The sequence below is a fragment of the Pyxicephalus adspersus genome, chromosome 7 (assembly GCF_032062135.1).
Source record: "Pyxicephalus adspersus chromosome 7, UCB_Pads_2.0, whole genome shotgun sequence".
In the NCBI taxonomy this organism is placed as follows: domain Eukaryota; kingdom Metazoa; phylum Chordata; class Amphibia; order Anura; family Pyxicephalidae; genus Pyxicephalus; species Pyxicephalus adspersus.
The window spans coordinates 15,390,447-15,404,989 of NC_092864.1; the positions used below are offsets into that span (position 1 = coordinate 15,390,447).

General features: G+C 40.7%; 2 protein-coding genes across 4 annotated transcripts in view; both read right to left on the bottom strand.

Moving 5' to 3' along the window:
• Positions 1 to 4,150, bottom strand: part of DECR2 (2,4-dienoyl-CoA reductase 2) — a 19,776-nt gene extending 15,626 nt beyond the window's left edge. The window contains exons 1-2 of one of the 3 annotated variants that reach the window (XM_072417591.1): positions 3,390 to 4,150; positions 2,591 to 2,633 (exon numbers count right to left, since the gene is read on the bottom strand). The gene's annotated coding sequence lies outside the window, so the exon portion shown is untranslated. The remainder of the gene's footprint in view (positions 1 to 2,590; positions 2,634 to 3,389) is intronic. The other 2 variants (XM_072417593.1, XM_072417592.1) reach the window with 2 other exon arrangements.
• A 711-nt stretch (positions 4,151 to 4,861) lies between these two features.
• The window catches only part of NME4 (NME/NM23 nucleoside diphosphate kinase 4), a 10,729-nt gene continuing 1,047 nt past the window's right edge, over positions 4,862 to 14,543 (bottom strand). Inside the window, exons 2-5 of the mRNA XM_072417594.1 lie at positions 10,741 to 10,880; positions 8,881 to 8,982; positions 8,442 to 8,554; positions 4,862 to 6,660 (exon numbers count right to left, since the gene is read on the bottom strand). Coding sequence (XP_072273695.1) covers positions 6,540 to 6,660; positions 8,442 to 8,554; positions 8,881 to 8,982; positions 10,741 to 10,880 — 476 coding nt within the window. The 3' untranslated portion in view covers positions 4,862 to 6,539. The remainder of the gene's footprint in view (positions 6,661 to 8,441; positions 8,555 to 8,880; positions 8,983 to 10,740; positions 10,881 to 14,543) is intronic.

Here is a 14,543-nt window from a genome sequence, read left to right on the forward strand (position 1 = left end):
AGACAATTCAAACTTTTGCCATCTCCGTGCATACTAAAGAAAACATTTATTGTTAGTTGAATTCATGGACTATGATATTATGGCCTACAGGAATGCCCACTTGTCACTTTACACATGTTGAATGGTAAATGGTTTTACATGCTACATTGCCAGATGTCGAAATGATTTGTTGAAATTACTTCTCCTGATGAAAAGTTGTGTGACTGATGATGATGTTGATATTCTCAAGTTTTGAGAATTACTATCAATAGGATAAGAACTACAGTGATGACCTGGAGAAGGACCTGTGACCAGCCATGAGTATCCAGAAAAGATTAAATAGCTTCCTGATGATGACCAACATAATAAAGGTACAGCCAAAAGACAAATGATAAGGAAAAGACTACTCCTTTATACATATAAAAATATTTGCATAAATGTGACTTTTATCTATAAGTTTCAAGTTGCTTAAAGGAAATGCAAATTGTGTTCTAAGGATTATCTCTTGATAAGAAGGAAAAGACTTTTCAGTGGACCAATGAGACTAAAAGAAGCGAGATCAACATAATAAAATCTGTATAGATGATTACATTAATTAACTATAAAATCACATCATAAATTTATAACATACATTTACAAAGGTATATTTATAATATCGCTATAGTGAGGTGTTGATTGATTTCAATTGTATTAATTTTATGAATGGTGGAGTAAGAACTTTTGAGGCATCAAATAAATCTCACCCTCAAGAGCAGGAATTGTTAGAAAGCCATAATTTTATTATATCATACTCATGTACGTAACTGAATGTGAAGGGCAGAATATGTCATGTATCTATCTTACTTGACAGAGTTGATGCTATTTTGGAGTTTAATGTGAAGTGAAGGGCAGAACATGTCATATATCTATCCTCCTTGACAGTAGTCACCTTTGGAGTTTAGGACTGCCTAGAAGGCTGGAGCAATTATTGTATTGTATTACAATAATTGTATTGTACAACTAATATTGTATTGTATTATTGTATTATTGTATTGTACAACTAATATTGAGTTGTATTAGCATATTGTTTTCATTCTCTATTTCTGTACATATGTCCATATTTGAATGTATGGAATGATATAGATGGCTTTGTAACTATATCCTGGAGATTTCACATCCATCAGGGTGTCACCACGAATTTTCACTCATGTATTCATATTGAACTGCTGCTGTAACTTTCTATGAAGATTTTTGAATAAATACACAATCTTTTTATGATATAGAAGAAGACAATCCTCTTCCTAATGCGCCCAAACAATAATTTATAACAATATTACTAGGGGGTGCACTATGTACCTCATTATGTCCATATTTGAATGTATGGAATGATATAGATGGCTTTGTAACTATATCCTGGAGATTTCACATCCATCAGGGTGTCACCACGAATTTTCACTCATGTATTCATATTGAACTGCTGCTGTAACTTTCTATGAAGATTTTTGAATAAATACACAATCTTTTTATGATATAGAAGAAGACAATCCTCTTCCTAATGCGCCCAAACAATAATTTATAACAATATTACTAGGGGGTGCACTATGTACCTCATATGCTCCAGGTCATTCACGCAATGCAAGTAAGCATGCCACCGCACAAAGTAGAACTGAAATAAAATCTAAGCAAGTAGAATTTTTGGGGGTTAAAAAAAGTTTTCTCAAGTTGACGCTGGGTGCCAAGATCATCAGTAACTGCCTCAGACATCATCAGAACATGCATTAGACTGATGGATGAGAAGCAAAGTGGACTTTGTAAGGTTTGAAAAAGGCTAAACCAGTGTGTGATTGTTGTAACATGCAAGCATACAGGGGTGGGGGGCTCGCTTAACCCTGTGCAAAGGAAAGTCAAAAGTTACACAGGACTCCCAAAGGGCTAAAACAGGGAGTGGACCCCTAAAAATGCTCTAAAATTCCAAAAATTATTTTAAGTTTTGAAAAAATATGTGGAAAATAATTGCAACAGCATAAAAAAGTCCCTTGAATCATCTGCCGCTTTATACAGAGTACTGGGCTCTCTGCAGCAGTTCCACATGCCCCTTTGGTGACTAGTCCAATCAGTGACCTAATGCTCATTGCTGATTGGACAGTTAAGTTGGAGAGATCGGTGAGTGAAGTGCTCTGGAGCGCCCCCTAAAGGACTGCAGGTTATTTCTTACACATAAAATATAACTACTTGCAGAACTTTTTTGGATAAAGATACAGCTGATCAGGGCACACAGGAGGAGTTGCAAAGTGTGCTGCTGCACAAGGGCCCCTCCTCAACAACAGGTGGCCCCTGTTGGGGATAACTGTCACTGTAGCTTTACACTAACCAATAAAATTAATTAAAAAAATTTGTTTTCAGTGGGGTTACCCCTACGCTGCAAGGGTTAGTTGCTCATTTTTTATCTCGGAGGGCTGCAAACAGGCATTTTAACCTACAGTACCCCCTTGTCCCCACATGCTCCTCGACCCCAATCGCCCTTCCCGCAGCCTCCTCTCTAAGGCACTGGGTATTAGACACCGACCTCATCATCTACAATGCAGGCCCAGTAGTTCTACACCACAAATGATGACGCCGAATAGTCACCTACCACTGGTTACCAGGGGAACGGGGTATAAGGTATGTACTTGCCCCTAAAGAAAAAAAAAAAAAAAAGAAGCATTTAGCTCTTTCAGTTTGGAGTAACCAGATTTTTTATTATTCCTATGCATGGTTCTACACATCATTAATATTACACAGTATTTATATAGCGCTATCATATTACGCAGCGCTGTACAAAGTCCATAATCATGTCACTAGCTGTCCCTCAAAGGAGTTCACAATCTAATGTCCCTACCATAGTCATTGGTCATTAAAGTAGTCTAAGGTCATTTCTGAGGGGAAGCCAAATACCCTTACTGCATGTTTTTGGGACGTGGAAGGAAACCCACACAGACACGGGGAGAACCTGCAAACTCCTTGCAGATAGTGTCCTGGCCAAGATTCAAACCTGGGACCCTGCAAAGGCCACAGTGCTAACCACTGAGCCACCGTCCTGCCCATCATACTGCATATTATAAAACACAATATAAATATAAATAAATACACAATCATGTAGAAACATAATATGCACATTTACAAGTTACATGGCAATATCTCTTCCTTCTGCAGTTTGTGAATTTATTTTAAATATTTTACAATTATTAAACATAAAAGAGAGGAGTGAGCACAGATTTGATGTTACATTGAGCTCCAGGCATAGAGGGAGCTCACCAGCCATATATACAGTGACTTGTGCACATAATACAAGGTGGTTAGCACATGTTAATACAAATTATAATAAATTCACATTTCAGCAGACATGGGGAGCTCTCCTGTCCCTTCTCAACACCCGGACCCCTCATACTCACTCCACTCTGCAGACCTGCCTGGACTTTGTATTCAGCCTTCCCAGCCTACACCACGCGAATTCTTAACGCAGAGCCTTATGGGACTTGTAGTCGTCTCAGCTTGTCACTTCTGCACTTGCGCAGTTCAGGCGTCCAGTGCGCATGTGCAGGCCTTTATTCTTATCAGTATGGATGTGTATGAGAGAAGTTTGATTGCTGTTTAGCTCATGTTGCAAAGTGTTTATTCTTCAGTCAAAATTAATGTCTAGTTGTATCAGTAAAGCTGTCATAATGGCAATAAGAGGGGTGTTATTGCTGAAAATGTACCTGGTTGTAATGCTGTCCCCCCATTCTTAGAGGAACTAAACTCAAAGTCCTCCAAAACAAAAATAATTAACTTACCTTTAATTCTGCAGGGCAGTCGATGGGTCCTGAGGTCTCTTCCATCGGGTCCCGCGTCGTCCAAGCATCTGTCTTCGTGCCAGCGCTCCGGGCGTAGCCATCTTTGCCTCTTCTTCTTGGTTCTTCTTCCTACATCACCCAACTCAGGCTCGAGATCAGATGACATAGATGGGAAAAAGAATTGGCGATCTCACTGTGTATGCATGTATCGGCAATTGTTTTTCCTTTTCACAAAAAGGCTTGGGCATGTGCAGAAGGAGCATCCAAGAGCCTCCCGGAATGTGTAATGTAGGTATCCCAGAAGGCTTTGCGCTCCTATTCATTCAATTAACCTCCTTGCCGTTAAGCCCGACCTTCGTACGGGCTCAAAAAAGTTGCTCTTTTCGTTAAGCCCGAGATTTTCCGTACATTAAAATCCCCTACACTTTAACATTCCTCAGTTAGGGGTATTAACAGCCACAATTAGTGAAAACTGTTAAGTTTTACTGATTACATTTTCTTTTTGTTTGCTAAAAAAAAAAAAAAAAAAAAAAAAGGTATATGATCCTCTTTGTGCCACCAGTGGCAAACATAGCCATCAGTGGTCCTCTGCACAGAACTGACTCGGGGCCCTGTTGGGTGAGTAGGGTTCAGTGCCCTTATTCGGTAGCACACTTTGCACCTCCTTATATATCTGCCCCTGAGGCATAGACACTACAAGACCTGGGAAGGTATCCTGTGATATCCAGCTCCAAGGTGTCAGCAGCAGATTCACACCACCTCCACCAGCCTTTTTTCTTCCCATAGTGCACGCAGGTAAATGACCCACACACACTCAACCATCTATTAGATCTCACAGAGAACATGATTCATCAGACCAAGCCATCTTTAATTGCTCCACGTTCCAACCCTGACCTTCACGTGGCCATTGTGGGTGCTTTGTGTACTAGACCAGGTCAGTATTGATACTCTGACGGGTCTGTGGCTATGCAGCCCCATACACAGCAAAATAAGCAAAATACCATGATGCACTTTGTATTCTGACACATCTCTCATGACAAATGTTAAGCAATTTTTTTTGTTACAGTAGCTTTTAAAGAATCGGACCAGATGTGCTACTCTACCCCCATGTATTATTGGGATTTAAGGGGGTGATAGTAAATGGTTGCGTATCACCTGCTGCCAAATGTTCAAAGTTTGGTTTAGAAGACACTAGGCAAGGTGCTAATCATTAAAATCCATTGTTCCCACCACTCATCTCAACTCTGGCTGACAAAGACACTCTGCTTATATGAAAATCCTGACATGTATCCTGACTCCCGGGGGGGGGGGGTTAGACAGCTTTTGAATAGCGGTAGTATTGCTTTACCTGTACACAGTCACTATATTCCCTGCCAAAGAAACACCAGCAAAACAAGGAAACTTAAAAAAAAAAATAAAAAAAAGGAAAAAAACCACATTAACTTTGAAGGCCAAAGTCTGCATGTTTACAGGATGCAATGATGGAGAGCCAGCTTTGGTTTTTACACTATACCTGTGTGATTTGGATGTAATAAAGGAAAGGTAGATGCACTTTAGAATGTGACACACAATATTCCATTATGTATACAGTTACCTGAGCAATAAGGGATTTTTTTTCCTTTAGGCACAGTATGGCTAATAGTAATTACAAAGTTGTGATTTCTACTTTCTTGCTTTAAAACATGCTACTAAAGCTTTAAGTGACAAATTCAATGATTTGCAGTCCTTAGGGAGACAGCCCCAGATAAGAATTCTGGCTATGACAGGTCTCTGCACAGAGACCACCACCTTCCTGAGCAAAGGATTTGCTCTATCGCATAGGGGCCTCTCAATTTCTTTTGATTAGAGGCATTTTTTTTTATTAGTTTAGAAAGAAATGCACACATTTAATACCTTAAATAACCCCTTCACAGATACTTGCATTAATCCAATAGCCACAGTTTTGTCACTTATCTGGCTTAGTGGATTACAGCACTCTACACCGCTATGGACCAGTATCTGCTCAGGACACAGCCCCATAGAGGTCATGATAATGCATGTGTAACCAGGACAAATTATAGAACAGGTCTGCTGGCTCTCAGTAAGTACACATTTACGGAGAGAGAGGAGGACTTTGTTTGGCCCAGAGGAAGGAGACAAACCAGATAATTGCACTTTGTTTGAAACTGCAGTTATCCTCAAATCTAGTAACAAAGAACAATGTGCAAAGATCAAAAATGATCCCAAACAGCTTTCACCTCATTATAGTGAGAAAAGCAATTTGTTGCCACAGGGGACTATACTTAGCACATCCTCATTGCTTTGCTGAATAATCCAGAGGGCGTTTAGTCTACTTCCTCAGTTCTCAATCAGTGATTCACCCTCTGCCCTACAGCTGCAATGAAGTGCTGCAAAGTACAGGGTTAATAAACAGACACTTTCCCGGGAAAGTAAAAGAAAGATCACAGAACTACACAACATTCCCATGAGAGGGGACAGAATGGAAAAAAAAACACCCAACATAAGAACAAATTTAAGATTGATGGTATAAACAGGACACTGGCACATAGCTATTTTTATACAAAGACATAAGAAAAAAAAAAAGAACATTTATTAAACAGTAACAGGATGGCTGGAGAGCTGCCAACTTCGCAAAACTTAGACCTGGTTGGAATCGATGTCTCTTTAATGGGTGCCTCTGTAATGGAAGACAAAATGCCAGTCTCAAGATGCCTAGGGACTCCTTAGAAGGGTGCAAGAGTCTGCATGTCTAGGGACCACATAGCAGCATTAAACTTGATACAAGTTATTGTGATCAGACGTTTCCCAGTTGATTAGCTCAGTACTGTGAAACCACAGGCCAATTTCTCTCTCTGCTACTTCTACAGAGTCGCTGGCGTGTATGACGTTCCTGTAAGGGACAAAGAAGTTCCTTTTAAAATATCATTACAGCAAATATATCCTCCTGACAAGGTTCAGATCCAGAACCAGCACCATGGCCTAGAACAGGCATGGGCAAACCATGGCCCGCGGGCCAAATACAGCCCTTTGGGATTTTTATTCCGGCCCATCAAATATTGTTACAAAATTGTCCACTGGCTAAAAAGGGTGACCAACAACATTGCTCCTATTAAAATGTAATGTAATTTGAATGTATGTTTTCTTTTACTTTTAGTTAACAGCTTTTACACATAGTATATGTAAGTTCATACAAACACTCTCCATTCATCTAATATTGGCCTGGCCCATCTGTCAAATTTTAAAACTCATTGGGGCCCCTGAGCAAACAAGTTTGCCCACCCCTGGCCTAGAAAAAAAATTTAAACTGGTTCCCATTATGGACTTCTCCTAGAAATGCTAGTTAGTTGGCTGTCAGGCTACTTGATCATCCTTGACTGACATGACTGTTTTCATTAGCTTATTACTAGTCATTGACAAAGTACTAAAAGCAAGGACATCCAAGCAACTAGCATTTACGCAAGGTGTTGTGGCAATAGACTACATACTCCTTGCAGTTCAGGCTCTATTTAAATACCTAGGCATATACCACTTTCAGAAGAACATTGATGGCATTTGTAAGGTCACTCAGTAAAAATTTTAAAGCAAACCAGTGCTTTGACCACAAAGAGGTTTACTGTATTATCTCCCTCCCCAGCCACACAAGGTACAGCCAATAGCTGGAGAAAGAAGCCCGGTAGATTTATTTTGTTCCCCTGTAAATGGCTTGTAATGCACCTCTGGATTGTCCTAGGAAAGACTGTAAGGTACATGACTATGGGCTCTGTACAGCACTATAGCAACACATAATATGGAGTAAGCTGCATACTCCTCATATCACGTTACCTTGCAATTAAATGATAGCAGCAAAATTCAGAAAGGAGCAGATATTCCATAGCCGTTTAATAACAATTTGCAACACTGACAATAATGAGACAAGTGCCCCTTACCCCACTACACTCTAGCTCACCCACTACCCTGCTGGGTGGCCTACCACCACCACTTGCATTATGCTTGGACAGTACAATTGGTGCATGTGCTATACACAGAACCTGGAAGACACAGTCAAATCACTATATGTGCCAATGTGCCGAAGCTCCATGGCAAGTTTTGTTTCTATTTCCATGCACACTGACCATTTCCTCAGGTACGTAGGCAAAAACAAATGCCAGGCTGTACAACAGTGGGTAGACCACACAGACAAAGCAATATTTAAATTGAGCAAAGGTATAGGAAAAATATCATCTAGGCTTTCCCTCCCCATTCAGACTGTCCCTGGCCTGCCTTTTATTTACTGGATTCCCATTCATGGAGGGACACATTTTATCTAAAGATATTGGTGGTGGGGGTAGAGAAGGAACCAGGGAGCACACAATATTAAAAGTCAGCATTAACGCAGACTTCCAGAGACACATTTGCCTTCATTTTGGCTCTTCCATACACAGAAGTACAGTCTGTTTTCTTTGCCTTCCAGGGCAAAATAGAATATCATGGGATTGATGAAATATGTTGAGAAAAATGCTGATGTAGATTAAGGAAAAAAACAAAAAAAAAAACTGTTGGTTGTCTTGAATGGACAGGGTATACATTTTGTGCACTATGCATTAAAATTTGACACCTAGAGCCACTCCAAGTTCAGCAAAACATGGAACATTGCCAGTGTTTCCTTTTATTCTAAAGAGAATTAAGTCTCACCTGCTGATATGGACGCTGAAGTCTCCACGCACAGTGCCCGGCTTGGAAAGAGAAGCATCGGTCTCACCAACCATAAAACGAGAAGTGCGTACAACATTGTATCCTTCCCAAACCTATAGGGGTGAGAAGAAAAAAAATAAATAAAGGGGTATAGATGACCACTTCTGCCATATTTGTTACAGAAACCATTATAGGTAGGCAATTGCCACCTTTCTATTCCTACAGAAACACACAGGAAAGCCACTCAATGATGAAGGACCATTAGCAGGAAAATGTCCTGATTCCCCCACTGGACCTTTACTTATACTCATTTATTAAAAGATTGATGAAGACAGGATGACAAGTCTGCAGACAAGTTTATAGACTCAGAGAAACAGGAGGAAAAAGGTCACCAATTTGAACCCTCACCATTTAGGTCAGGACTAAATAGAACACTTACCATGGCTACTACAGGTCCAGATGACATGTACCGTATAAGAGATTGATAGAAAGGTTTTCTCCTAAGGTCATGGTAATGTTCAGCTAGAATTCCTTCTGAAGCCTAGGCAGAGAAAATGTACATTTAAAGGGTTGTTACAGAAGACCTTGTCAATGCTAAACCTATGTCAGTTGATTGTATTGTGCTTCTAGTAGATGTAAAGGCAGTGCAATAAAACTAATAAATTGTAGGTATTAAAAAATATCCAGCCATGTAATTATACAAACAACAATCCATAGGGTCCTGTTTGTTGAACTACTACCCACTAGGGGAACCAAACTAAGAGTGACAAAAGTGTCCTTTTTCATTTCTTAAAATCTGTCCCTAAAACAGCAAAATGTACACTTTAAGAGAATGTATTGCATTCACGGTGCTGGACAGCAGTGGTTATTCAACATGCTTAGTTTAGCTGCAGTAGAGAGCCAAGACCAGGGTATGCTGTCTAGCCTGGCTATCTGGATCACTAATCTTTTGGAAGGCAAGACTGCACATAAATGTGTTGGACAAAGGAGCCTCTGTCGCAGACAATCCAAGACTGTTCATTGTGTTGCAGAGACTAGCTCAGTACAAAGAATTGGATAACACAGCAAATATGCATTTCCTTCCCTTGTCCCAGACTGTTTTAGATGGTCTCCGATAGAAAAAGGAAATCATGATTACCGTGTATAGCAGCAACCCCCGTCACCAAAGTAGCAACAGTCAAACCTGACATTTCTGCAACCCAAACAATAAGCTTGCTCGAGTATAATGAAAAGCTCTGCTATTAAGCTGCATGTGTCCATCTGGATAGACACAAACCCACATATAAAGGTTCTAATAAAGAGGGAATGATAAATTACCTAACAGTTCTGCTTCCACAAGATCTCTGCAGTGAAAGCCAACTTTATGTATAGGCCAATCTTTCCTAACCTTTTAGTCCTAAAGGAACCCTCGCTATACATATATCTTAGGGAACCACTTAAACACCGTTCAGAATAAGCAGGAAAAATGCCCCTCATGATGGTGGTCAGCCTTTACAGACACCTAAAAATACTAATGGCTCTGCCAAGTGGTGTTTGGTTGGCCTTCCTTTTAATGGTGCCTGCTTAGTCCCTGGACAAAGCCCAAGGAACCACTAGCTAACTCCTGGAGGAACCCTGGTGAAGAAAAGCTGCTATAGACAGATGATATGAATGTGAATAATGTAACCTGATGGCAGAGTAGTACAGAAGTAGGACAGGTACAGAACAGCAGTGTTTGGTAGTCTCCCATGAAGCAGAACTAAACCCAGAATATACTCTTCGTCACAGTTACATCTTATTTTGTATTCCAATCTTTGGCCACCTTGATCTTGGCCCAGGCTGGCATGACATAACACCCATGCAGGAGTTCATTTAATTCCAGGACCCAGGGTATCTGACATTTCGAAAGCTGGAATGGCTATCAAACCGGTAAGAATACTTATTGCAGATTATAATATTAATAAAAATTTGAGATTTTGACTAGCCCTGGTAGCCAATTCCCTTTAGAAGGAAGACTAAATTGACTTCTGACTCAGACATGGCAAAATTTTTCAGTACTAATCTTTAGAACTAGTCCCTACATGAAATTTTATCCCACACCTAGGGGAGATCAGTCAAGAGATCAGTTCAGGCGTCATTGGCATACTGTACATCACTACAAACCACCATCTGCATTATTTTACAGTATAAGCACTGATGAATCACAGCAGTAAAACAATGAGGAAGAGTCATTGTGCAACTTTCTGCTCCTTGATGAGACTGCTCTGAAATGCCCTGCTGATATTTAGATGAATATGTGCTTTGTGGTCACACTTGATACCTGCAACATTTTTATGCCCACTAGTTTGAACCCGCGCTGTTCAAAGCGCCTGACAATCTCGCCGACTAGTCTCCGTTGTACTCCATCTGGCTTCACAGCAATCAGAGTCCGCTCTCGAAGAGGGGAGGCATTAGGAGGCACTGTAATAAAAAATAAAAAAAGTTATATTTTAAATTTAAAACTATTTGGCTTCTTCAAATACTAAAAAGGGTAAGCCATGACCAATGAATACCCCCAATATTCTAGCCCAGTGTTTCTCAAACAGGGTTGCTCCAGAGATTGCTGGGGGTTCCTTGAGCCATTTGTACCTCTCAGGTCAGTTTAAGTGACACCAATGTTCTTGGCTATCTGTGTGATATTCTTCCTTAAGGCCAGCAATGTAAGAGACATTCACCACACTAATGTAGTCTGAGCTGTGGATATGGTAATTATAGTAGGGGTTCCCAGAAGAACTGAAAGTTCTTTCAAATGCTCCCCGGTGTTAGAAATTTCTAGACACTACTAGGGGATAAAAAACGAGGCTGCTTTTATTTAGTAGGCGTAGATCCTTCAATACCAACCTGATCCTGGCTTCATTAGTAAGTGAATTACAGACCTGGAACAAGCTTGCATAGGGTCAGTTATCTTTTCCGATATCACTGGCTGCATGCTCATTCCAAATCAACAATTTTCTTGGTAGTGAAACTAGTATAAGGATGTCAGCCCCACAGGGTGTTTCAAAAGTGAATGGAAGCTTGTTTATAGGAGGCCACACCACTTATTTTTGTCAGTAGGGTTCTTGTTGAGCAACCAGAATACAGAATAGGTTATTCTGCCTGGTGGTAGGCAAGGTGGAACAAGAAGGGGTTCTAAACTCCTAGGACCTTGGATAAGGAATTCTGACTTTCCTGCAAAGCAAGTCATGGGGTGAGCAGAACACCCTGGCATTTAGAATCATCAGATGGAAGCTTGTGGTAGTATTTTCTATGTTTTTTTTTCTCAGGAAAGGTTTACATTAAGGCTTTCATTGCCCCACTGGAATATTTGTAGGAATGGTAGGGGTTATGGTGCACCAGTTTTAAAATTGGAAGGGTTCTCTATATGGGCATCAAGAATAACATGTAGAACCAAAGGGCTATGTACACAGGTAAGATTCTGTCACTAGAAATGATCTTTTGTAATAGTTTGTGACAGGTGAGTGAATAAACACTGTACATAGCACTGTTCTGTTCAATGGAGAGGAAACTGAGAAAGTGGCACCTTGTTTGATAGGAGGAAACGGCGGTCACCCCCGATCAATAATGCATTGATTGGCCAAAATAGTTTAATGAATAGCATCAGGGGACCAATGTACACGCTTCAGATATGAGATGAACATCGTGGGCATGAGTTTTGTGTTTTGGACGTGACAGGACGTGTGTTTTGTGTGCAAAGCCTTAAATACAACCATGGTTTTTAAGCTGGTCCTACAGATCCCCAACCACAAATGGACATTTTCCACACATAAGAATGTCTCCTGTCTAACTAAAGTAGACCTAAATTTGTCATTCTTTTCATTATCACGTATCCATATAGCACCAACATACCACTCGGCACTTTATGAATGCTGCAGACGTCCGGGAATTTAGTAGTCACAGCCCCTGCCAATAATAGCAGGACATACAAGTGAAAAATAGTCAAAAATAGGGCTGAAAAGTATCAGGACGCGTACAATTCATATTTTCAGGCTTCAACAGAATACCAAAATTTAATAAAATCTGGACTGTATGCAACAGCCGGGAAAAGGACTATGCCAGGTTGGATGTTTTAGAGGAGGAGGGTAGTGCGTCCCCCCTGCCTTTCCCCAGGCTAACAGCGGGAGGAGGTGAGGGGGAAGGGTTTGCTTTCGTGTATTTATGGGAATAGAGAAAATGAGGACACAAGAATTTGAGAAGTGGGAAGACTGAAAGGACAAAACATAATAGATTTATACATGAAGATTATATACAAGACGTGGCGGGAGCTCCGATGAACTTGGCTGTATTCCTAGCTGTGCGTATAGCGCACACATTCCAATGCCGGTAAATTTGTACAATGTATGCAATGCCAAAAAATAATTGCATATAATCCTAAAACGTTGTGGCTGCATTAGATTTTTTTCCTTAAATAAATTTACATTTAGGTACAGAAAAGACCTAATGATCTTGCTAGAAATCCGATATTCTAGTTACTTCATGTGGGTCAATTTGAAATCTAAACTAATGTTTTCAGTTTTTTTACCCACCTCCTGTGAACTACAAAATACCTCCATTCCTAAATGGAAAAGCAGAGTAGGGTGACAACACGGCTTCTCTGAAGATATAGGGAGCAAGTGTTGTCACCCTGGGACAGAAAGTGTTATTGGCAGAATCACTATGTTAAAAGGAAGCCTGATGATGATACAATAAAGCAGCCCCCAAATCTAAGGACTGTTTAGATACAATATTACATTTTTGTTCTTTAGGCACTTCAAACAGGTCAGGCCAATGCAAGTAGCAGTTCCATCTTGTGTGATATTTCCCCATGGTCTTAGACTAAACTCTTCAGGACAGGGTCCTCTCCTCCTCGTATATCACTGTCTGTATCCATCTGTCATTTGCATCCCCTATTTAATGTACAGCGCTGCATAATATGTTGGTGCTATATAAATACTGTTCATTTATAATCTTCACTTTTGACGACCCCTTGGTGACCAATCACATGCGCCCTGTCTCCTGTGGCTTTGTATTGAGGCGGTGCATTTGCTCAGCAGGGTACGCTTGGCATCATATGCAGATGCAGGTAATGATTAAATCTTGTGCACTGGCAGGAATGACATTAGTGGCCATCCAATGGCTAAAAAGGATCACCAAGGACCTCAAGTCCTGTGTGCATTCAGTGCTAAAGATGGCGACTTCCTGGGTCACAGCAGTGCCAGGATCCCGGACCAGTCATTGCCGCAGGACTCCTGCAACAAGGTGGGTCTGTGCCATAATCTGTAAGCATATTGTACATACATGCAGATTATGGCAGAAACTCACCACCTAGCGAGTTCAGATAAAACACTTACAACCCATTTATCCAATAGGAAATGAAATCCTGCATTTTGTTGTAGATGGACACTTTAAAAAAAAAAAGGCAACAGGCTTACCTTGTATAAAGTGAAGGTACACAGCGGGTCTCACTTTCCCAGCAATTAGGAAAGCTTCATTTATAATTGAATTGAGAGGCTCAACCCAATCAGCTGCAACTAATTACCCTTAATATACAAGCAGCCCCTGGGCCTCTGCTAATGAATGGCTGGCTGTGTGTGGATAGAACATGCACATGATAGATAGTATGGGCACGACACATGGTACTACTACAGCAGGATGACCCCAAAGGGGGCGTGTCTCAGAGCTGGGTGAGTGGTTTCTACTGATAAAGTGTCACTTGGGGCCGGTTATCCCCTTTTCATGTAAAACCTGCAACCACACTACAGGGAGAAGTGCACAAAGTTTCCTGTAAATCAGCTTTTTAACATGGTGGAACCCAAAAAAAACTTTCAGGTCTTCACAAAACCTCTTCTATAATTATTATATCCAGAGCTCACAGGATATTAGTCTGGTGGTTATTGGGAAGAATTCCTTTTACATTGGTGGCCATTGGGAAGAATGTCACCCTTACAGATAGCCAACAAGATCATTGGTGTCACTTCCACTGACCTGAGAGGTACAAATTACTCAGGAAACCCCCAGCAACCTCTGGAGGAACCCTGGTTGATAAATATTGCTGCAGATTATTCTGGCACATGGGCAGCTGTGCACAGCAAGTGTCACCCCCCCCCC